Source organism: Ranitomeya imitator, chromosome 7, assembly GCF_032444005.1.
Source record: "Ranitomeya imitator isolate aRanImi1 chromosome 7, aRanImi1.pri, whole genome shotgun sequence".
Taxonomy (NCBI): domain Eukaryota; kingdom Metazoa; phylum Chordata; class Amphibia; order Anura; family Dendrobatidae; genus Ranitomeya; species Ranitomeya imitator.
Window position 1 is genome coordinate 89,187,618 of NC_091288.1, and position 23,199 is coordinate 89,210,816.

At 42.8% G+C, this 23,199-nt stretch overlaps 1 protein-coding gene across 1 annotated transcript in view; it reads right to left on the reverse strand.

Annotated features, from left to right (window-relative positions):
- Nucleotides 1-2,742: 2,742 nt before the first annotated feature.
- Nucleotides 2,743-23,199, reverse strand: part of LOC138644801 (aldehyde oxidase-like) — a 211,714-nt gene continuing 191,257 nt past the window's right edge. The window contains exons 25-27 of the mRNA XM_069733620.1: nt 9,357-9,422; nt 8,671-8,859; nt 2,743-3,455 (exon numbers count right to left, since the gene is read on the reverse strand). Coding sequence (XP_069589721.1) covers nt 3,210-3,455; nt 8,671-8,859; nt 9,357-9,422 — 501 coding nt within the window. The 3' untranslated portion in view covers nt 2,743-3,209. The remainder of the gene's footprint in view (nt 3,456-8,670; nt 8,860-9,356; nt 9,423-23,199) is intronic.

The following is a 23,199-nucleotide window of genomic DNA, read 5'->3' on the forward strand; positions in this document are numbered from 1 at the left end:
TGAGGAGGGGTATACATAATAATACAAGTACAATAATCTTGAACAATACAAGTCACAGCTGGTACAGGAGGAGAGAGGACCCTGCCCGCGAAGGCTCACAATCTACAAGGGATGGGTGAGGATACATGATATACAGGTCCTTCTCAAAAAATTAGCATATAGTGTTAAATTTCATTATTTACCATAATGTAATGATTACAATTAAACTTTCATATATTATAGATTCATTATCCACCAACTGAAATTTGTCAGGTCTTTTATTGTTTTAATACTGATGATTTTGGCATACAACTCCTGATAACCCAAAAAACCTGTCTCAATAAATTAGCATATTTCACCCATCCAATCAAATAAAAGTGTTTTTTAATAACAAACAAAAAAACCAACAAATAATAATGTTCAGTTATGCACTCAATACTTGGTCGGGAATCCTTTGGCAGACATGACTGCTTCAATGCGGCGTGGCATGGAGGCAATCAGCCTGTGACACTGCTGAGATGTTATGGAGGCCCAGGATGCTTCAATAGCGGCCTTAAGCTCATCCAGAGTGTTGGGTCTTGCGTCTCTCAACTTTCTCTTCACAATATCCCACAGATTCTCTATGGGGTTCAGGTCAGGAGAGTTGGCAGGCCAATTGAGCACAGTAATACCATGGTCAGTAAACCATTTACCAGTGGTTTTGGCACTGTGAGCAGGTGCCAGGTCGTGCTGAAAAATGAAATCTTCATCTCCATAAAGCATTTCAGCCGATGGAAGCATGAAGTGCTCCAAAATCTCCTGATAGCTAGCTGCATTGACCCTGCCCTTGATGAAACACAGTGGACCAACACCAGCAGCTGACATGGCACCCCACACCATCACTGACTGTGGGTACTTGACACTGGACTTCAGGCATTTTGGCATTTCCTTCTCCCCAGTCTTCCTCCAGACTCTGGCACCTTGATTTCCGAATGACATGCAAAATTTGCTTTCATCAGAAAAAAGTACTTGGGACCACTTAGCAACAGTCCAGTGCTGCTTCTCTGTAGCCCAGGTCAGGCGCCTCTGCCGCTGTTTATGGTTCAAAAGTGGCTTTATCTGGGGAATGCGGCACCTGTAGCCCATTTCCTGCACACGCCTGTGCACGGTGGCTCTGGATGTTTCCACACCAGACTCAGTCCACTGCTTCCTCAGGTTCCCCAAGGTCTGGAATCGGTCCTTCTCCACAATCTTCCTCAGGGTCCGGTCTCCTCTTCTCGTTGTACAGCGTTTTCTGCCACATTGTTTCCTTCCAACAGACTTACCATTGAGGTGCCTTGATACAGCACTCTGGGAACAGCCTATTGGTTGAGAAATTTCTTTCTGGGTCTTACCCTCTTGCTTGAGGGTGTCAATGATGGCCTTCTTGACATCTGTCAGGTCGCTAGTCTTACCCATGATGGGGGTTTTGAGTAATGAACCAGGCAGGGAGTTTATAAAAGCCTCAGGTATCTTTTGCATGTGTTTAGAGTTAATTAGTTGATTCAGAAGATTAGGGTAATAGGTCGTTTAGAGAACCATTTCTTGATATGCTAATTTATTGAGACAGGTTTTTTGGGTTATCAGGAGTTGTATGCCAAAATCATCAGTATTAAAACAATAAAAGACCTGACAAATTTCAGTTGGTGGATAATGAATCTATAATATATGAAAGTTTAATTGTAATCATTACATTATGGTAAATAATGAAATTTAACACTATATGCTAATTTTTTGAGAAGGACCTGTATGAGTCAGAAAGTCATGCAGGCATCTTCCCATGCCGTTCCCATTTAGTTTTAACTCTTTCCCATCCATTTCAGCTTTTTTCTAAGGCCCCCAGACCTGTTTGTTGGGTCCAGCTTCCCATTGACTTGTATTGGATTCGTTATTCAGTACTAATACACGGATATTAGAAAATACCCATGCTGATTTTCCCGAATTCCAATATTTCACTATTCGATCATCACTAATTATTACTCTTGTTACCCTGGATAAGACCATATTGAGCTTTTTGTCCTTCCAGTTTTTACACTGCGATCCACTAAAAACTGTAATTTTTAATTTTTGGTGTGCATGTGCATTTTTATTGCATCCATGAGTTATCTCATGCAAAAATCGAAAACAAATGAAAACTGATGGAGGTTTGCCAAACTTCTTTTAGGAACTAGTGGAAAACAGACAACACATGGATGCCACCAGTGTGCTGTCCATTTCTTTATACTTACCTACAGTATTTATTTGAATGGTCAAGATCTGCCAAATTTATCACTGGTTCGGAATTCTTAAAGGGAATCTGACAGCAGGTTTTGCTATGGAATTTGAGAGCAGCATGATGTAGAGGCTGAGACAAACACTGATTGCATTGAAACTACAGCACACAGCCTAGTAAGTGACACAACCCTGGAATGAGGCTTTCTGTCCCTACATAATGCTGCTCTCAGATTAAAAGGCAAAAACATGCTGACAGAATCCCTTTAATAAGCTACCTTTCCTATGTGGTACCTACTAGATAGTTTGTTCCCATCTAGAAGTGAGATAATTCACATAGTTTCTCCCATGAAGTATCGTTAATTAAGACTCCATACTCAGTTGATTTATTTAAGGAAAACCAGTACTTCCCCAAAAGTTATTAAATTTGGCAGTGGAACATCTCCCATAGCTATATTGTATAAAATACCTTGAAACATTTACAATAGGACAGCGTCCTATATAGTTCATCTCTATGACTTGACTACAAAAGAATGTTTTTACCAACATTTATTAGGGACTAGGACCCCTGACAGTAATACAGATCTGGAGAAGAATTCATATAGTAATAATAACATTTAACATCTATATTAACAACAATTACATAGAATTCCTAATGTTTTATCATTTTAGATCGTATTGGTTAGATAAATACAATTTATCAAAAATGTTGACAAGACCCTTTGTGCAAAACAGAGTCGGAGCCTGACAGATATTTCACATATGATGGTGGCATATCAAGTCTTATGTCTTGCCTTGAAGGAGCGTCTTGGTAAATTGTCCAAAGTAACCAATTCAAGAATTACAAAACCTACTTGTATGTTTTATTTTCTTTGCTGCATCATCCTTCACCTCTTCTACAGAAGGTAAGTCCATGAATCCACCACCCATTGTAGTGACTGTATATAGTTCTCAGGAGCCTAGTGCTTAAGCTTCATAACTAGGCCTTTTGGTAGATTCTCTTAATCAATCCCATTACTATTGATATTTTCTGATTCGTAGCCATCCAAAGTCAATTTTTGTTTTTCTGAAGCCTGTTTTGTGTCTAATAGATGGTTGCCACAAGCCATTTGAACATATTGTGGCCTGGCTGGGATAGGAAGTAGGATAGTTCCAGGTAAACCTATGTGTTTTCGGGCAGCCAAAACAGCATCCTTTATGGCAAAGAACACAGATGACGCCAAAAAAGCTGATATTTCTTCCACGGCCTAAAAAGAAAACATTAAAATAAGTTAAGTACTATAAAATTATCATATGGCACACACATTATTTCATAGAAAAACATGATACATGCAGTAAATAAAGTGGGTACGGAAAGTATTCAGATCCCTTTAAATTTTTCACTCTTTGTTTCATTGCAGCCATTTGGCAAATTCAAAAAAGTTCATTTTTTTCACATTAATGTACACTCTGTACCCCATCTTGGCTGAACCCCCCCAAGAAACGTTATTTAACCCCTATCTGACCTCGGACGGGATAGTACGTCCGAGGTCAGATCCCCTGCTTTGACGCAGGGCTCTGCGGTGAGCCCGCATCAAAGCCGGGACATGTCAGCTGTTTTGAACAGCTGACATGTGCCCGTAATAGGCGCGGGCAGAATCGCAATCTGCCCGCACCTATTAACTAGTTAAATGCCGCTGTCAAACGCAGACAGCGGCATTTAACTACCGCATCCGGCCGGGCGGCCGGAAATGACGGCATCGCCAACCCCCGTCACATGATCGGGGGTCAGATCGCTGCTATGTAGCAGAGGCGATCGAGTTGTGCCTGCTTCTAGCCTCCCATGGGGGCTATTGAAGCATGGCAAAAGTAAAAAAAAAAAAGTTGAAAAAAATGTTAAAAAAATAAAAAAAATATAAAAGTTTAAATCACCCCCCTTTCACCCCAATCAAAATAAATGAATAAAAAAAATATAAAATCTACGCATATTTGGTATCGCCGCGCTCAGAATCACCCGATCTATCAACTAAAAAAAAGCATTAACCTGATCACTAAACAGCGTAGCGGGAAAAAAATTCAAAACGCCAGAATTACGTTTTTTTGGTCGCCGCGACATTGCATTAAAATGCAATAACGGGCGATCAAAAGAACGTATCTGCACCGAAATGCTAACATTAAAAACGTAATCTCGCACCGCAAAAAATAAGCCCTCAACCGACCCCAGATCACGAAAAATGGAGACGCTACGGGGATCGGAAAATGGCGCAATTTTATTTTTTTTTTTTTTTTTTAGCAAAGTTTGGAATTTTTTTTCACCACTTAGATAAAATATAACCTAGTCATGTTAGGTGTCTATGAACTCGTACTGACCTGGAGAATCATAATGACAGGTCAGTTTTAGCATTTAGTGAACCTAGCAAAAAAGCCAAACAAAAAACAAGTGTGGGATTGCACTTTTTTTGCAATTTCACCGCACTTGGAATTTTTTTCCCGTTTTCTAGTACACAACATGCTAAAAACAATGATGTCGTTCAAAAGTACAACTCGTCCCGCAAAAAATAAGCCCTCACATGGCCAAATTGACGGAGAAATAAAAAAGTTATGACTCTGGGAAGGAGGGGAGTGAAAAACGAACACGAAAAAACGAAAAATCCCAAGGTCATGAAGGGGTTAAGTTACATGCTGTTGATTTCCTTGTTATCCTTCCTGAGATGGTTCCACTCCTTCATTGGATTCCAGCTGTATTTAATTAAACTGATAGGACATGATTTGAAAAGGCGCACACCTGTCTATATAAGACCTCACAGCTCACAGTGAATGCCAGACCAAATGAGAATTAAAATCAAATGAACTGGTCAGTTAGCTCAGAGACTGAATTGTGGCAAGGCACAGATCTGACCAAGGGTACAACAGAATTTCTGCAGTACTCAAAGTTCCAAAGAGCACAGTGGCCTCCATAATCCTTAAATGGAAGAAGTTTGGGACCACCAGAAGTCTTTCTTGACCTGGCCGTCCAGCCAAACTGAGCAATTGTGGGAGAAGAGCCTTGGTGAGAGAGGTAAAGAAGAACCCCAAGATCACTGTGGCTGAGCTCCAGAGATGCAGTAAGGAGATGGGAGGAAGTTTCACAAAGTCAACAATCACTGCAGCCATCCACCATTCAGGCCTCTATGGCAGAGTGGCCCGACAGAATCCTCTCCTCAGTGCAAAACATATGAAAGCCCGCAGAGAGTTTGCTAAAAAACACATGAAGGACTCCCAGACTATGAGAAATAATATTCTCTGGTCTGATGAGATGAAGATAGACCTTTATGGTGATAATTCTATGTGGTATGTGTGGAGAAAACCAGGCACTGCTCATCACCTACCCAATACAATCCCAACAGTGAAACATGGTGGTGGCAGCAACATGCTATTGGGGTGTTTTTCAGCTCCAGGGACAGGACGACTGGTTGTAATTAAAGAACACATGAATGCGGCCAAGTACAGAGATATCCTGGATGAAAACCTCTTCCAGAGTGCTCTGGACCTCAGACTTGGCCGAAGGTTCCAAAAAGACAATGACCCTAAGCACACAGCTGAAATAACAAAAGGAGTGTCTTCAGAACAACTCTGTGACCATTCTTACTGGCCCAGCCAGAGCCCTGAACTACACCCAATTGAGCATCTCTGGAGAGACCGGAAATTGGCAGTCCACCAACGTTCACCATCCAACCTGACAGAACTAGAGAGATCTGCAAGGAAGAATGGCAGAGGATCCCCAAATCCAGGTGTGAAAAACTTGTTGCATCATTCCCAAGAAGACTCATGGCTCTACTAGCTCAAAAGGTGCTTCTACTCCATACTGAACAAAGGATCTGAATATATATGACCATGTGATATTTCAGTTTTTCTTTTTTAATAAATTTGAAAAAAAAACAGAAATGTAGAAATTTTTGCAGTCAAGATGGGGTGCAGAGTGTACATTAATGAAAAAAAAAGGAAGTTTTTTGAATTTACCCAATAGCTGCAATGAAACAAAGAATGAAAAATTTAAAGGGGTCTGAATACTTTCTGTACTCACTGTACACTCCTCAGCATTGAAATTGCAAAACCAAGAAGGGAAAGTCGTGGGTGGAAATATAAAAAAATCACAGAATCGGTAGACATGTTAATGATATGCAAAAAGTGAAAAAATGTCAAAACATCTTGATTTATTTAGCATAACACTTGGCATGTTATCAATGAGGTTTTTAATTGTTCTCTGAGGAATGATCTACCACACTGAAAGCACTTCGACATGCAAATCATCAAGACTCACAGCTGGCAGAGCTCCCTTGCAAATCCCTGATTATTGACGTTCCAGATGTGTTCGATGGGAGACCAGTCTGGAGGTTCTGCAGGCCATGGTAACATGTTTAGGCCATGCAGGCTGTTCTCAGTAGCATGAGCAACATGCGGCCTGGCATTGTCATGTCCTAGGAAGCCAATTTCACTGTGTTGCCTTGTTGACAAACAGCTCTTGGGATATTTTGGGGAAATAGTTATATCACTGTTTCCAAAACCAGATCAATGTACGACTGAGCTATAAGTGTAATGAAGACTAGAGGGATCCAGCTATCGTATTCAATGTCACCCCACACTCTCATGATGGAAATAGTAGGATCAGTGTGACATTCCCTTATGAAAACTCCCTTACTGCGTTGTCAACTGATGGAGACCAAGAGTTGAAATGGGGCAATGGAAGTCTATCCTCATAAGTGATGTGCCACACTTTTGTCTTGGATGCAATAATTTCCAAAGATTGGATAAATAGAAAATGGAGGGCACCGCAAATGAATGTCAGCAAGGAAGGTTCACCGTGGGCTGACATTAACCATAACAGAAGACAAGACAAAGATCATGCCCACATATACAGGAACACCTCCACATATAAGAATATCAAAATCGTATTTTATTAGCAAACCTCAAAAAAAGGACATGTGAAGAACAAAACACACAAAACAATTAAAAACACTTAAAAATTGCAAATGTGCAAAGAATACCTATCCACATGTCATGCCCTAATATAGGGGCAATGACAACCCACAAGACATGTGTAGCCCACAATGAAGATGTCAAAATGATGTTACAACAGAATACAAATAAAGCAAATGCTCAAAGCCCCATCATGCAATATGCATGGCAATATCAATATCACAGTACCATACAGACCCAAAATAAAGTGCAAAATTCTAGCGCAATGATATTTAGCAGTTTAAGACATCAGGCACATGACAAAAAATTAAAAGTAAAAAAGTTACAACTGTGGAGAGGGGCAGGGGGAGAGAGAACTGAAAAATAAGAGAACCCAATCCTCAAACCAAGGCCCCCTCATACCAACAGTCCAGAAGGTGCTGCATCAAGTCATGTGAAGTGGGGAGACAGGATGTGGGATAGGTTCCCACGCGTATCGCCGCCCAAATCGCGGCTTCCTCAGGGAAAAGAATAGCATGTTGTGTTAGGTGTTCTTCACAGTTATATATACATCTCTCATAATGATAGGAAGCATTCACCTGCGTAAAGAAACTCCCGGAATTGTGCACATGGAGCACAGTGCGGCCGTGGCCATCTTGTAAATGCCCAAGCCCGGACTGAACAATAAAGTTATGTTGGATGGCTACTGCGCATGTGCGAGGTCGAAAGAGCGGCGTACGCCAGCAACTCATGGCTGGCCAAGATAACCAATACTGCACACGCGTAGAAGAAAATACCGGCGCATGCGCAACACACAGCACCGCACTGAAGGGAGCAAAGCGATTATAAGCGCTTCTCATGCACACATAAAGCTGAACCACTAGTGCTACAGCATCATCTAGTACTTGATATGCCCAACACAGACCAAATGAGTCAGTACCTACAATTATGCACCAAAAAGGAAGAAACAAAATAAAGTCATGATCTTTTGAAAATACAGGAATAAATTGGCAAACCAAAAAGTCTATTGTACAAGAAGTTATACAGAAAAATAATTTAAAAAAAATAAATTAAATAAAAAAAAGACAACATGTAGCGAAAAGTCTTCATACATTCACTTTACAACTTGAGGTAATAAAAAAGAGACGGAAGAGTCAAGAAAAAAAGAAAAGATCATTGGGTCAGGTTGGGAGGCAGATTAAGGTGGAAAACAGACTATTTTGTCAGGGTTTCTCTGCATTCCAGAACATACAAGTAATATATTGGCACATCCAGTTCATTGGTCACAATACGTACAAAACCGGTTCTGGGTAAGGCAACCTGATAAAAGGTTTGTCATTGCCAGTGGCTAATATTTGTGCATGTATCGTAAAAAATATGATTAACTACTCGTCCTTGTCTTGTTCTTCTGCAACATTTTTACTTAGTGGCTTCGCAGTTACATCAGTTACAGTGAAAACTGTGTGACACTTAGTGGACTCTAAACAGGTAAAGTGGTTGTCACAAATTGTTACCAGATCTGCATAGTTAGAGGTTATTTCAGCTCACCTTAGCAGAACATCCCACATATGGATTGGGAGTTGTTGGGAGCAGGGCTACATTGAGATGTTCAGGCTCTCGTCTGCATGTTTGTGATTCCTCTTTGTTTGGGTGGGCACCATTCATGGTTGGTTGACGACAGTATTTAACATCATCATTTGTGTACAGTTTAAGCCCTTCATTAAATGCATTTTTAATCTGTAAAATTTAAGAGAGAACATTTTTTTGTGATTTTAGAAGAGCTGCAATGGTTTACAGCAGCAAACCATCCTGATTATCTCACTTTGGATTTTCTACTCAAGTTTTGGACGTGCAATTCATGCCTTTTTCTACAGCTATGATTTATCTACTCACTGTATTCTTTACTATATACTGTGTAGATACAAATAGATGCACTCGCCAGCATAAAATAAGACACAAAGAACTGTTATATAAGTATAATTTACTTAAATGGGTTGTTTATCTCCTTTTTTTCAAAATGGTCTGAAAAGCTAAAAGATGTAATACTTACCTGATAGAAACTTAATCATGCCATGGTGTTTTCGAGGTCCCCTGCTAGTCTCTGGACTTAATGTTCTATATGGAAGGATATGTGACTGCTGCAGCCAATCATTGTCTGTAGCAGTGATGTGTAGGCTGCGTTGATTTCATATAGTCAATCAACAAACTACCTAAATTTATTTAGTTTCACCTACCTGTTCGATTTTCACAGTCTGGCTGAAACTGGAGCCAACATCAATGATAACATCTGCTCGTATATTCTGTAACAAAATACAAAAGTGTGAATAAGTGATGCTAATGAAAAAGAAAGATATGTAAAACTTTTTGAACAATATAGTTTTGCTTGTAGTTTTTTCTGGAAAAAGGTGTCTTTGTTTAAAGCTGCTGCCTGGTGATATGCTATTGAGCGCTTAGCTTTAGGTTGGGTCATCAATAGTGCTGAGCATTCCGATACTGCAATATCCGGTATCGACCGATATTCGCTGTATTGGAGTTCCGATACTGAGTTCCGATACTTTCAGAATATTGAATACCGGAATCGGAAGTTACCATAATGCAATGAGCCAGTTTGATTTTATTCAGCCAATGAGGATCCTAAGAAGTGTGGGCATATCCTGTTAGGCATGTTAGGCATGTTAACTAATGGCATGACTGTGATTGGCTGCTGAAATGATGTCGGGCGGTGCGTAGCGGAGACTGCATGTCTGTGTGTGCGGGCGGGGTCTGTGCGGGCCTGCCGGGGGTCTGTGCGTGTCTCTCGGGGGTCTTTGTGTGTGTGTGCATGCATCATCTGATGGGACTACAAGTCCCATCAGGCTATGCCTGCTACAATGACAGTGATTGACACATTAGACAATGATGGGACAGTAGTAGTCCCATCATTCGGCTAATGTGTTGAATGTAAAAAAAAACAACACAAACATACATACTCCACATATAAGAAACAAAGACGTCCATCTGCACAATCCACATATAAGAAAGGATGAGGGCACTCACCAGTCTTCACGAAATTCAAACTTTTATTAGCAACATTTCCAGATAAACGTCGTCCCTGTTCTCCCCTGCTCACACGAGCTCTGGCTCCTTCGTTCCCGGCCATGAATTTTATCTGGAAATGTTGCTAATAAAAGTTTGAATTTCGTGAAGACTGGTGAGTGCCCTCATCCTTTCTTATATGTGGATTGTGCAGATGGACATCTTTGTTTCTGAGGAGCACCTGAAGTTGAAATTCTATGGCTGCATAAACCGCTGCTGAGCACCTAGATACTAGGTAGCAGTCTGGAGATAACCTCTGTGTGCCGCCCTGCTTTTGCGTTTTTGTTGGTGGATTTTTGTAACAAACATACATACTACATGCATACTACATACATATAACATAGATACTACCTACATACATACATACAACATACTACATACACACAACATACTACATACATACAACATACATACTACATACATACATACATACTACATACAACATACATACAACATACATACTACATACATACATACATACATGCATACAACATACTACATACATACTACATACATACTGCATACATACTGCATACATACTACATACATACTACATACATACTACATACGTACAGCATACACACTACATGCATACAACATACATACTACATACATACATGCATACAACATACTACATACATACTACATACATACATACTGCATACATACTACATACATACTACATACATACTACATACGTACAACATACACACTACATACATACAACATACATACTACATACATACTACATACATACTGTACAACATACATACTACATACATGCTACATACATACTACATACAATACATTCATACATTACATACATATAGACATACAGTATATATAACATAGAGTACCTTGTTGTATGTATGTTGTATGTATATAGTATGTATGTAGTATGTATGTTGTATGTATGTAGTATGTTGTATGTAGTATGCATGTTTGTGGTGTTTTTTTTTACGTTCAACACATTGGCTAATGTGTCAATCACTGTCATTGTGGCAGGCATGGCCCGATGGGACTTGTAGTCCCATCGGACGATGCCTGCACACACACAAAGACCCCCGAGAGGCCTGCACAGACACCGCCCGCACACACAGACACGCACAGTGTCCCCTGCCCATGCACCGCCCACACTCTTCCCCTCTCCTGAACTGGATGTGCAAGGAAATAAAGGGTTTATTTTCATTCCGATATTTGTGTCCCATTGACTTGCATTGGTTTCCGGTATCGGAATTTGCGATATCCGATATTTTTTGGGTATCGGTCCGATCCGATATTTCCCGATATTGGAAGGTATCGCTCAACACTAGTCATCAATATCAGATTGGTGGCTGTCCAACACCCAGCACCCACACTGATCAGTAATTGTTAGCTGCAGACAGAAGTAAACAGTGAATGGATCTGTCAAGGTCACTCAAATCATGTTCAACTGATAGTAGCTGAGCTGCAGTTCTTGGCAATAGGCGCTACACAATGAACAGAGAAAACACATAAAAAACTCTATTGTCTACAGCCAAGTCATCAGATACAATCGTATATGTTCCAACCCAATGGATAGGAATGAACACCTTGGTCACCTCAGAAAGACCTTTTTGAATCAGGGCTACCATCCAAGAACAATTGAAAACCAGATTACAAGAACCCCCAGAATATCAAGGAATCACCTGCTACATTACAAAGCTAAAGAAGAAAATAACCGGGTACCTCTAGTAGCTACCTACAATCCAAATCTGGAGGTTCTATGGGGAGCTGCACGGAAATTACAACCTTTACTACAAAAAGATGCCCTCATACAATCCATTTTTCCAGACCCCCACTATTGTGTTTTAGGCAGCCCCCAAATCTAAGAAGCATCATTTTCAAGAGCTCCCTGTCCTCTCCAACAGCTGCAGGTACCTTTCCTTGCAATCAGAAAAAATGTAAAACCTGTCCATTTATAATGACCACGGACAAGATAAAGATCCCCAATTCACATCAGGACTACAAGATACCAGGTACTTTCAGCTGCGTCACTTCTAATGTGGTGTACCTAATTATTTGTACTAAATGTCCAACTGGGGGTCTGTATGTGGGGGAGACAGGGCAAAAGCTTAGAACAAGAATGAATTCTCACCGCCACACAATAAGAGAAAAAAGAATGGATCTACCTGTGGCAATACATTTTTGTCTCCCAAATCATAACATTATGGACATGAAATTACTTGTGTTAAAAGGTAGCTTCAAATCTCAGAGAGACAGAAGAGTCTGGGAATATAAACTGATGTCGACCTTTGACAGTCTTAATGCATGAATGAATGGATTTATGTCTTTTTGCATTAACTAAGGAACTTGCCCCTCAGACTATGAGGGGTCATCACAACAGAGACCCTAATCAGAGGACAATAAAACAATCCTTATCTAAGAACTGGCCCAATATTTATGGACATAACTGTTTATCACTCATGGTAATTCTGCTTCATGTTACCTGTCTTATCCATTGTTTTTCCTTTCTTTTTTTCTCTGTGCTATGTTGTGCATAAATATTTGATTCTTCAGAATTTCTTTTAGTCTTTGCCTGATGAAGAGACCTGTGTAGTCTCGAAAGCTTGCAATTTGTTACCATCTTTTCAGTTAGCCATTAAAAGGTATCAACTAGGGTTGAGCGAAACGGGTCGAACATTTTCAAAAGTCGCCGACTTTTGGCTAAGTCGGGGTTTCATGAAACCCGATCCGACCCCTGTGCGGGGTCGGCCATGCGGTACGCGACTTTCGCGCCAAAGTCGCGTTTCAATGACGCGAAAAGCGCCATTTCTCAGCCAATGAAGGTAAACGCAGAGTGTGGGCAGCGTGATGACATAGGTCCTGGTCCCCACCATCTTAGAGAAGGGCATTGCAGTGATTGGCTTGCTGTCTGCGACGTCACAGGGGCTATAAAGAGGCGTTCCCGCCGACCGCCATCTTACTGCTGCTGATCTGAGCTTAGGGAGAGGTTGCTGCCGCTTTGTCAGAAGCAGGGATAGCGTTAGGCAGGGTCCATTAACCACAAAACCGCTTGTGCTGCAGCGATTTGCACTGTCCAACACCACCCTCGGTGTGCAGGGACAGTGGAAGTTTTTTTTTTTTTTTTTTTCCCCTCAGCGCTGTAGCTCATTGGGCTGCCCTAGAAGGCTCCCTGATAGCTGCATTGCTGTGTGTACGCCGCTGTGCAAACCAACTGCTTTTTTCAAAGCACAAATCCTCTTGTTCCTTCCTTTCTGCACAGCTATCTTTTTTGTTTGTCCACACTTTTTATTTCATTTGTGCATCAGTCCACTCCTTATTGCTGCCTGCCATACCTGGCTGAGATTACTGCAGGCAGGGAGATAGTAGCTGCCTGCCATACCTGGCTGAGATTACTGCAGGCAGGGAGATAGTAATTGTAGGACATTCCCTGTTTTTTTTTTTTTTTTTTTTTTGGTGGGAGATTAAGATTGGCAATTTGGCATTTCTGCTAGAGTGCCATCCCTGTGTGTGCCATCTCTCTCACATAGTGGGCCATAGAAAGCCTTTTCATTTTTCTGTATTTTTTTTTGTGGGGTGTATAAATTCTCCCTGATAAAAATACAGTGGGAGATTAATATTGGCCTTTGGGCTTGTGTGCCAGTCCTGAGTGTGCCATCTCTCTCACAAATAGTGGGCCATAGAAAGCCTATTTATTTTTTTTTTTGGTTTTATAAATTCTCCCTGAAAAAAAGGGAGATTAATATTGGCCTCTGGGCTTGTGTGCCAGTCCTGAGCGTGCCATCTGTGCCAGCCCTGAGCGTGCCATCTCTCTCACAAATAGTGGGCCATAGAAAGCCTATTTAATTTTTTTTTTTGTTTTATAAATTTTCCCTGAAAAAAGGGAGATTAATATTGGCCTCTGGGCTTGTGTGCCAGTTGTGAGCGTGCCATCTGTGCCAGTCCTGAGCGTGCCATCTCTCTCACAAATAGTGGGCCATAGAAAGCCTATTTAAATATTTTTTTGGTTTTATAAATTCTCCCAGAAAAAAAGGGAGATTAATATTGGCCTCTGGGCTTGTGTGCCAGTCCTGAGCGTGCCATCTGTGCCAGCCAGCCCTGAGCGTGCCATCTCTCTCACAAATAGTGTGCCATAGAAAGCCTATTTAATTTTTTTTTTTGTTTTATCAATTTTCCCTGAAAAAAGGGAGATTAATATTGGCCTCTGGGCTTGTGTGCCAGTTGTGAGCGTGCCATCTGTGCCAGTCCTGAGCGTGCCATCTCTCTCACAAATAGTGGGCCATAGAAAGCCTATTTAAATATTTTTTTGGTTTTATAAATTCTCCCAGAAAAAAAGGGAGATTAATATTGGCCTCTGGGCTTGTGTGCCAGTCCTGAGCGTGCCATCTGTGCCAGCCAGCCCTGAGCGTGCCATCTCTCTCACAAATAGTGGGCCATAGAAAGCCTATTTAATTTTTTTTTTTGTTTTATCAATTTTCCCTGAAAAAAGGGAGATTAATATTGGCCTCTGGGCTTGTGTGCCAGTTGTGAGCGTGCCATCTGTGCCAGTCCTGAGCGTGCCATCTCTCTCACAAATAGTGGGCCATAGAAAGCCTATTTAAATATTTTTTTGGTTTTATAAATTCTCCCAGAAAAAAAGGGAGATTAATATTGGCCTCTGGGCTTCTGTGCCAGTCCTGAGCGTGCCATCTGTGCCAGTCCTGAGCGTCCCATCTCTCTCACAAATAGTGGGCCATAGAAAGCCTATTTTATTTTTTTTTTGGGTTTTAGAAATTCTCCCTGAAAAAAGGGAGATTAATATTGGCCTCTGGGCTTGTGTGCCAGTTGTGAGCGTGCCATCTGTGCCAGTCCTGAGCGTGCCATCTCTCTCACAAATAGTGGGCCATAGAAAGCCTATTTAAATATTTTTTTGGTTTTATAAATTCTCCCAGAAAAAAAGGGAGATTAATATTGGCCTCTGGGCTTCTGTGCCAGTCCTGAGCGTGCCATCTGTGCCAGTCCTGAGCGTCCCATCTCTCTCACAAATAGTGGGCCATAGAAAGCCTATTTTATTTTTTTTTTGGGTTTCAGAAATTCTCCCTGGAAAAAAAAAGGGAGATTAATATTGCCCTTTGGGCTTGTGTGCCAGTACTAAGCGTTCCATCTCTCTCTCTCTCTCAGTCAGTGGGCCATAGAACGCATATTTTTGGTTTTATTTGTTTTCTAAATTCTCCCTGAAAAAATCATTTTATTTTATTTGGTTTCTAAATTCTTCCTGATAAAATCATATTTTTTTTATTATTTTTATTTCTAAAGTCTCCCTGAAAAAAAAAAAAAAAAAACAACCAAAAAAACAGTGGGAGATTAATATTGGCCTTTCTGCTTGTGTGCCAGTCTTGACTCCTGGGTGTGCCATCTCTCTCTCTCTCTCTCTCTCTCTCTCTCTCTCTCTCCAATTGTGGTCCATAGAAAGCCTATATTTTTTTTCCTTGATTTGGGTTCTAAAATCTACCAGAGAAAATAACTACATCAATCATTGGTAGAAAAATATTGGCCTCTGGGTTTGTGTGCCACTCCTGACTCCTGTGTGCGTCATCTCTCAGTCAGTGGGCCATAGAACGCCTATTTTTGGTTTTATTTGTTTTCTAAATTCTCCCTGAAAAAATCATTTTATTTTATTTGGTTTCTAAATTCTTCCTGATAAAATCATATTTTTTTTATTATTTTTTTTTCTAAAGTCTCCCTGAAAAAAAAAAAAAAAAACAGTGGGAGATTAATATTGGCCTTTCTGCTTGTGTGCCAGTCTTGACTCCTGGGTGCGTCATCTCTCAGTCAGTGGGCCATAGAACGCCTATTTTTGGTTTTATTTGTTTTATAAATTCTCCCTGAAAAAATCATTTTATTTTATTTGGTTTCTAAATTCTTCCTGATAAAATCATATTTTTTTTATTATTTTTTTTTCTAAAGTCTCCCTGAAAAAAAAAAAAAAAAAACAACCAAAAAAAACAGTGGGAGATTAATATTGGCCTTTCTGCTTGTGTGCCAGTCTTGACTCCTGGGTGCGTCATCTCTCAGTCAGTGGGCCATAGAACGCCTATTTTTGGTTTTATTTGTTTTATAAATTCTCCCTGAAAAAATCATTTTATTTTATTTGGTTTCTAAATTCTTCCTGATAAAATCATATTTTTTTTATTATTTTTTTTTCTAAAGTCTCCCTGAAAAAAAAAAAAAAAAACAACCAAAAAAAACAGTGGGAGATTAATATTGGCCTTTCTGCTTGTGTGCCAGTCTTGACTCCTGGGTGTGCCATCTCTCTCTCTCTCTCTCTCTCTCTCTCTCTCTCTCTCTCTCTCTCCAATTGTGGTCCATAGAAAGCCTATATTTTTTTTACTTGATTTGGGTTCTAAAATCTACCAGAGAAAATAACTACATCAATCATTGGTAGAAAAATATTGGCCTCTGGGTTTGTGTGCCACTCCTGACTCCTGTGTGCGTCATCTCTCAGTCAGTGGGCCATAGAACGCCTATTTTTGTTTTTATTTGTTTTATAAATTCTCCCTGAAAAAATCATTTTATTTTATTTGGTTTCTAAATTCTTCCTGATAAAATCATATTTTTTTTATTATTTTTTTTTCTAAAGTCTCCCTGAAAAAAAAAAAAAAAAACAAAAACAAAAAAAAAACAGTGGGAGATTAATATTGGCCTTTCTGCTTGTGTGCCAGTCTTGACTCCTGGGTGTGCCATCTCTCTCTCTCTCTCTCTCCAATTGTGGTCCATAGAAAGCCTACATTTTTTTTCCTTGATTTGGGTTCCAAAATCTACCAGAGAAAATAACTCCATCAATCATTGGTAGAAAAATATTGGCCTCTGGGCTTGTGTGCCACTCCTGATTCCTGTGTGCGTCATCTCTCACTCAGTGGCCCATAGAAAGCATATAGTTTGTTACATTTGTTTTCTAAATTCTCCCTGCAAAAATCTATTTTTTTTTTGGGGGGGGGGTTTCTAAAGTGTTCCTGAAAAAAATAAAAATAAAAAAAAAATAATAGTGTGACATTAATATTAACATTTGTGCTTCAGTGACAGTCCTGCGTGTGGGGCATCTCTCTAATTTGCAGCCACCAAAAAAAGAGTGTGTAACATTGGGCCTGATTTTCGCTGTGGTCTCACCAACCTGTAAAGGGGTAGCTAAATCATACTGAAGTTATAGCTCACCGTGTAAGTTGTGTGACTGCAACAAATAACGTTAGTTTGGTTACGTTTTTAAAACAATGAGGAAGTCTAGTGGAAGAGGTCGTGGCCGGGGGCGTTCATTGTCAGCTGGTAATGAGGGTAGTGGTAGTGGTGGAGCATCAGGTGGTCGTGGGGGAAAAAATATTGCACCTAAGTCTGGAGCTGTGGAGCCAGGTTCGTCGTCCGGCTACACAAGGCCTCGAACGCTCCCTTTTCTGGGATTAGGAAAACCGCTTTTAAAGCCGGAGCAGCAAGAGCAAGTTTTGGCTTATCTTGCTGACTCAGCCTCTAGCTCTTTTGCCTCATCTCGTGAAACTGGTAAAAGTAAAAGCAGCGCGTCGTTAGTGGATGTTCACGGTCAGGGACAAGTCACTTCCTTGTCCTCTTCAGCAAAAACAACAACAGAGAAGAATGCAGCAGGCGACACAACGGGTTACTCCATGGAGCTCTTTACACATACCGTCCCTGGCTTAGAAAGTGAAGCAGTTAACAGTCCATGCCCATTACAAATTGAATCTGACATGGAGTGCACTGACGCACAGCCACAGCCAGACTACTATGCTGGTCCTTTGACTCAGACCACAACATTGCCCTCGCAGGGTGCTGATCAAGAATCAGACCCTGATGAGACTATGTTGCCCCATCACGAACGCTATACCACCGAACGACACGGTGACACAGACGAAGTTGCGCAGGAGGTACAAGAAGAGTTATTAGATGACCCAGTTCTTGACCCCGATTGGCAGCCATTGGGGGAACAGGGTGCAGGCGGCAGCAGTTCTGAAGCAGAGGAGGAGGAGGGGCCGCAGCAGGCATCAACATCGCCACAGGTTCCATCTGCCGGGCCCGTATCTTGCCCAAAACGCGTGGCAAAGCCAAAACCTGGTGGAGGACAGCGTGGCCATCCGGTTAAAGCTCAGTCTGCAATGCCTGAAAAGGTATCCGATGCTAGAAAGAGTGCAGTCTGGCATTTTTTTAAACAACATCCAATTGATCAGCGCAAAGTCATCTGTCAAAAATGTTCTACTTCCTTAAGCAGAGGTCAGAATCTGAAAAGTCTCAATACTAGTTGCATGCATAGACATTTAACCACCATGCATTTGAAAGCTTGGACTAACTACCAAACGTCCCTTAAGGTTGTTGCACCCTCGGCCAATGAAGCTAGTCATCAACGCAACATCCCTTCCGGCAGTGTAGGACCACCATTTAGCGCACCACCTGCTGTATCTGTGCAGGTATCTTTGCCAGGCCAAAGCAGTCAGGGTCAGGGAATCACCAGTTTCGTAGTAGGAAACACTGCATCTAGGGCACCGGCGGCAACAATACCATCTCCCACCGTCTCTCAGTCTGCCATGTCCACCGGCACCCCCGCTAGTTCCACGATCTCCAGCTCTCCAGTCCAGCTCACCCTACATGAGACTATGGTTAGAAAAAGGAAATACTTAGCCTCGCATCCGCGTACACAGGGTTTGAACGCCCACATAGCTAGACTAATCTCGTTAGAGATGATGCCCTACCGGTTAGTTGAAAGCGAAGCTTTCAAAGACCTGATGGACTACGCTGTACCACGCTACGAGCTACCCAGTCGACACTTTTTTTCCAGAAAAGCCATCCCAGCCCTCCACCAGCATGTTAAAGAGCGCATCGTCCATGCACTCAGGCAATCTGTGAGCACAAAGGTGCACCTGACAACAGATGCATGGACCAGTAGGCATGGCCAGGGACGTTACGTGTCCATCACGGCACACTGGGTAAATGTGGTGGATTCAGGGTCCACAGGGGACAGCAAGTTTGGGACAGTTCTGCCTAGCCCACGGTCTAGTAAACAGTTGTCTGTAGCCGTTCGCACCCCCTCCTCCTCCTCCTCCTCGTCCTCCTGCAGAAGCAAGAGCTCGTCCACAGACCGCAGTCGCACAAACACTCCATCCGCACCTGCCACTGTTGCACACCAGGTCTCCCATTATGGGGCAGCTACTGGCATACGTCAGCAGGCTGTATTGGCTATGAAGTGTTTGGGCGACAATAGACACACCGCGGAAGTTCTGTCCGAGTTCTTGCAGCAAGAAACGCAGTCGTGGCTGGGCACTGTAGATCTTGAGGCAGGCAAGGTAGTGAGTGATAACGGAAGGAATTTCATGGCTGCCATCTCCCTTTCCCAACTGAAACACATTCCTTGCCTGGCTCACACCTTAAACCTGGTGGTGCAGTGCTTCCTGAAAAGTTATCCGGGGTTATCCGACCTGCTCCTCAAAGTGCGTGGACTTTGCGCACATATCCGCCGTTCGCCTGTACACTCCAGCCGTATGCAGACCTATCAGCGTTCTTTGAACCTTCCCCAGCATCGCCTAATCATAGACGTTGCAACAAGGTGGAACTCAACACTGCACATGCTTCAGAGACTGTGCGAACAGAGGCGGGCTGTTATGTTTTTGTGGGAGGATACACATACACGGGCAGGCAGTAGGATGGCAGACATGGAGTTGTCAGGTGTGCAGTGGTCGAAGATTCAAGACATGTGTCAAGTCCTTCAGTGTTTTGAGGAATGCACACGGCTGGTTAGTGCAGACAACGCCATAATAAGCATGAGCATCCCCCTAATGCGTCTGCTGATGCAAAGTTTGACGCACATAAAGGATCAGGCGTCTGCACCAGAGGAAGAGGAAAGCCTTGATGACAGTCAGCGATTGTCTGGTCAGGGCAGTGTACATGACGAGGTACCGGGCGAAGAGGAGGTGGAGGATGAGGAGGATGATGGGGATGAGTATATTTTTAATGAGGAAGCTTTCCCGGGGGCACGGGAAATTGGTGGCGTGGCAAGGCCGGGTTCTGGTTTTTTGAGGGACACAAGTGACGTAGATTTGCCTGCAACTGCCCCTCAACCAAGCACAACCGCAGATTTGACAACGGGAACTTTGGCCCACATGGCGGATTATGCCTTGCGTATCCTCAAAAGGGACACACGCATTACAAAAATGATGAACGATGACGATTACTGGTTGGCCTGCCTCCTTGATCCTCGCTATAAAGGCAAATTGCAAAATATTATGCCACATGAGAACTTGGAACTAATATTAGCAACAAAACAATCAACTCTTGTTGACCGTTTGCTTCTGGCATTCCCTGCACACAGCGCCCGTGATCGTTCTCACACGAGCTCCAGGGGCCAGCAGACCAGAGGTGTTAGAGGGGCAGAAATCAGAAGTGGCGTTGGACAGAGGGGTTTTCTGACCAGGTTGTGGAGTGATTTTTCTATGACCGCAGACAGGACAGGTACTGCAGCATCAATTCAAAGTGACAGGAGACAACATTTGTCCAGTATGGTTACAAACTATTTTTCATCCCTTATCGACGTTCTCCCTCAACCGTCATTCCCATTTGATTACTGGGCATCCAAATTAGACACCTGGCCAGAATTGGCAGAATATGCATTGCAGGAGCTTGCTTGCCCGGCAGCTAGTGTCCTATCAGAAAGAGTATTCAGTGCTGCAGGTTCAATACTAACAGAAAAAAGGACTCGTCTGGCTACCCAAAATGTAGATGATCTAACCTTCATTAAAATGAACCACAACTGGATTTCAAAATCTTTTGCCCCACCCTGCCCGGCTGACACCTAGCTTTCCTATGAAAAGGTCTTGCCTGTGGACTATTCTGAATGACTTTTCCAATCTCGTAATTTTCTTCACCTGATTGTCCAGCATACGACATGTTTCCACCTCACGAAATGGCCAAACTCCCCACACGGGGCCGTGCTATCGCCACTTTGCGCTTGGACCCTTGAGAGTGCTGTTTGTCTGAAGAGGTGGGTGTGGCCGCTTTTGGTCGACGGCACTGCCACTGGGTCCCTCATAGTACAATAAAGTGTCTCTGGCGGTGGTGGTGCGCACCCAACGTCAGACACACCGTTGTAATATGAGGGGCCCTGTGCCTGTACCGCCGGCCACAAGACAGTTCCCCCCCCCAGCTCAAACAGTGCTCTACCACTAGCAAAATTATCTCTCACAGCTTCACCAATGTGTAGTCTAGCCGCTGACATCCTTCAATGCCTGGCACTGACAATACCATTGTTTTGACATTTTTGTTATGTTAGGCCTTCGAAGCCTGTCTGCGGTCCCTTCTTTCTACAACTACTACACTGACCAGGCCACTGCTGGCCGTGTTACCCTGGAACCAATTTAAAAGTGCCTACAGTCAGCCCAATTTTGTTATGTTAGGCCTTCGAAGACTGTCTGCCGTCACTCCTTCCACTAGACTTCCACTGACCATACACTGCTGCCCATGTACCCCTGGAACCAATTTAAAGTGCCTACAGCCAGCCCAATTTTGTTATGTTAGGCCTTCGAAGCCTGTCTGCGGTCACTCCTTCCACTAGACTTCCACTGACCAGACCACTGCTGCCCGTGTACCCCTGGAACCAATTTAAAAGTGCCTACAGCCAGCCCAAGTTTGTTATGTTAGGCCTTGGAAGCCTGTCTGCGGTCACTCCTTCCACTAGACTTCCACTGACCAGACCACTGCTGCCCGTGTACCCCTGGAACCAATTTAAAAGTGCCTACAGCCAGCCCAAGTTTGTTATGTTAGGCCTTGGAAGCCTGTCTGCGGTCACTCCTTCCACTAGACTTCCACTGACCAGACCACTGCTGCCCGTGTACCCCTGGAACCAATTTAAAAGTGCCTACAGCCAGCCCAAGTTTGTTATGTTAGGCCTTGGAAGCCTGTCTGCGGTCACTCCTTCCACTAGACTTCCACTGACCAGACCACTGCTGCCCGTGTACCCCTGGAACCAATTTAAAAGTGCCTACAGCCAGCCCAAGTTTGTTATGTTAGGCCTTGGAAGCCTGTCTGCGGTCACTCCTTCCACTAGACTTCCACTGACCAGACCACTGCTGCCCGTGTACCCCTGGAACCAATTTAAAAGTGCCTACAGCCAGCCCAAGTTTGTTATGTTAGGCCTTCTAAGCCTGTCTGCGGTCCATTCTTTCAACTACTACTACACTGACCAGGTCACTGCTGCCCGTGTACCCCTGGAACCAATTTAAAATTGCCTACAGCCAGCCCAATTTTTTTATTTTAGGCCTTCGATGCCTGTCTGCGGTCCATTCTTTCAACTACTACTACACTGACCAGGTCACTGCTGTCCGTGTACCCCTGGAACCAATTTAAAATTGCCTACAGCCATGTGTTATTATTTTAGGCCTTCGATGCCTGTCTGCGGTCACTCCTTCCACTAGGCCTCCACTGACCACACCACTGCTGTCCGTGTACCCCTGGAACCAATTTAAAATTGCCTACAGCCAGCCCAATTTTTTTATTTTAGGCCTTCGATGCCTGTCTGCGGTCCATTCTTTCAACTACTACTACACTGACCAGGTCACTGCTGTCCGTGTACCCCTGTAACCAATTTAAAATTGCCTACAGCCATGTGTTATTATTTTAGGCATTCGATGCCTGTCTGCGGTCCATTTTTTCAACTACTACTACACTGACCAGGTCACTGCTGCCCGTGTACCCCTGGAACCAATTTAAAATTGCCTACAGCCATGTGTTATTATTTTAGGCCTTCGATGCCTGTCTGCGGTCACTCCTTCCACTAGGCCTCCACTGACCACACCACTGCTGCCCGTGTACCCCTGGAACCAATTTAAAATTGCCTACAGCCAGCCCAATTTTTTTATTTTAGGCCTTCGATGCCTGTCTGCGGTCCATTCTTTCAACTACTACTACACTGACCAGGTCACTGCTGCCCGTGTACCCCTGGAACCAATTTAAAATTGCCTACAGCCATGTGTTATTATTTTAGGCCTTCGATGCCTG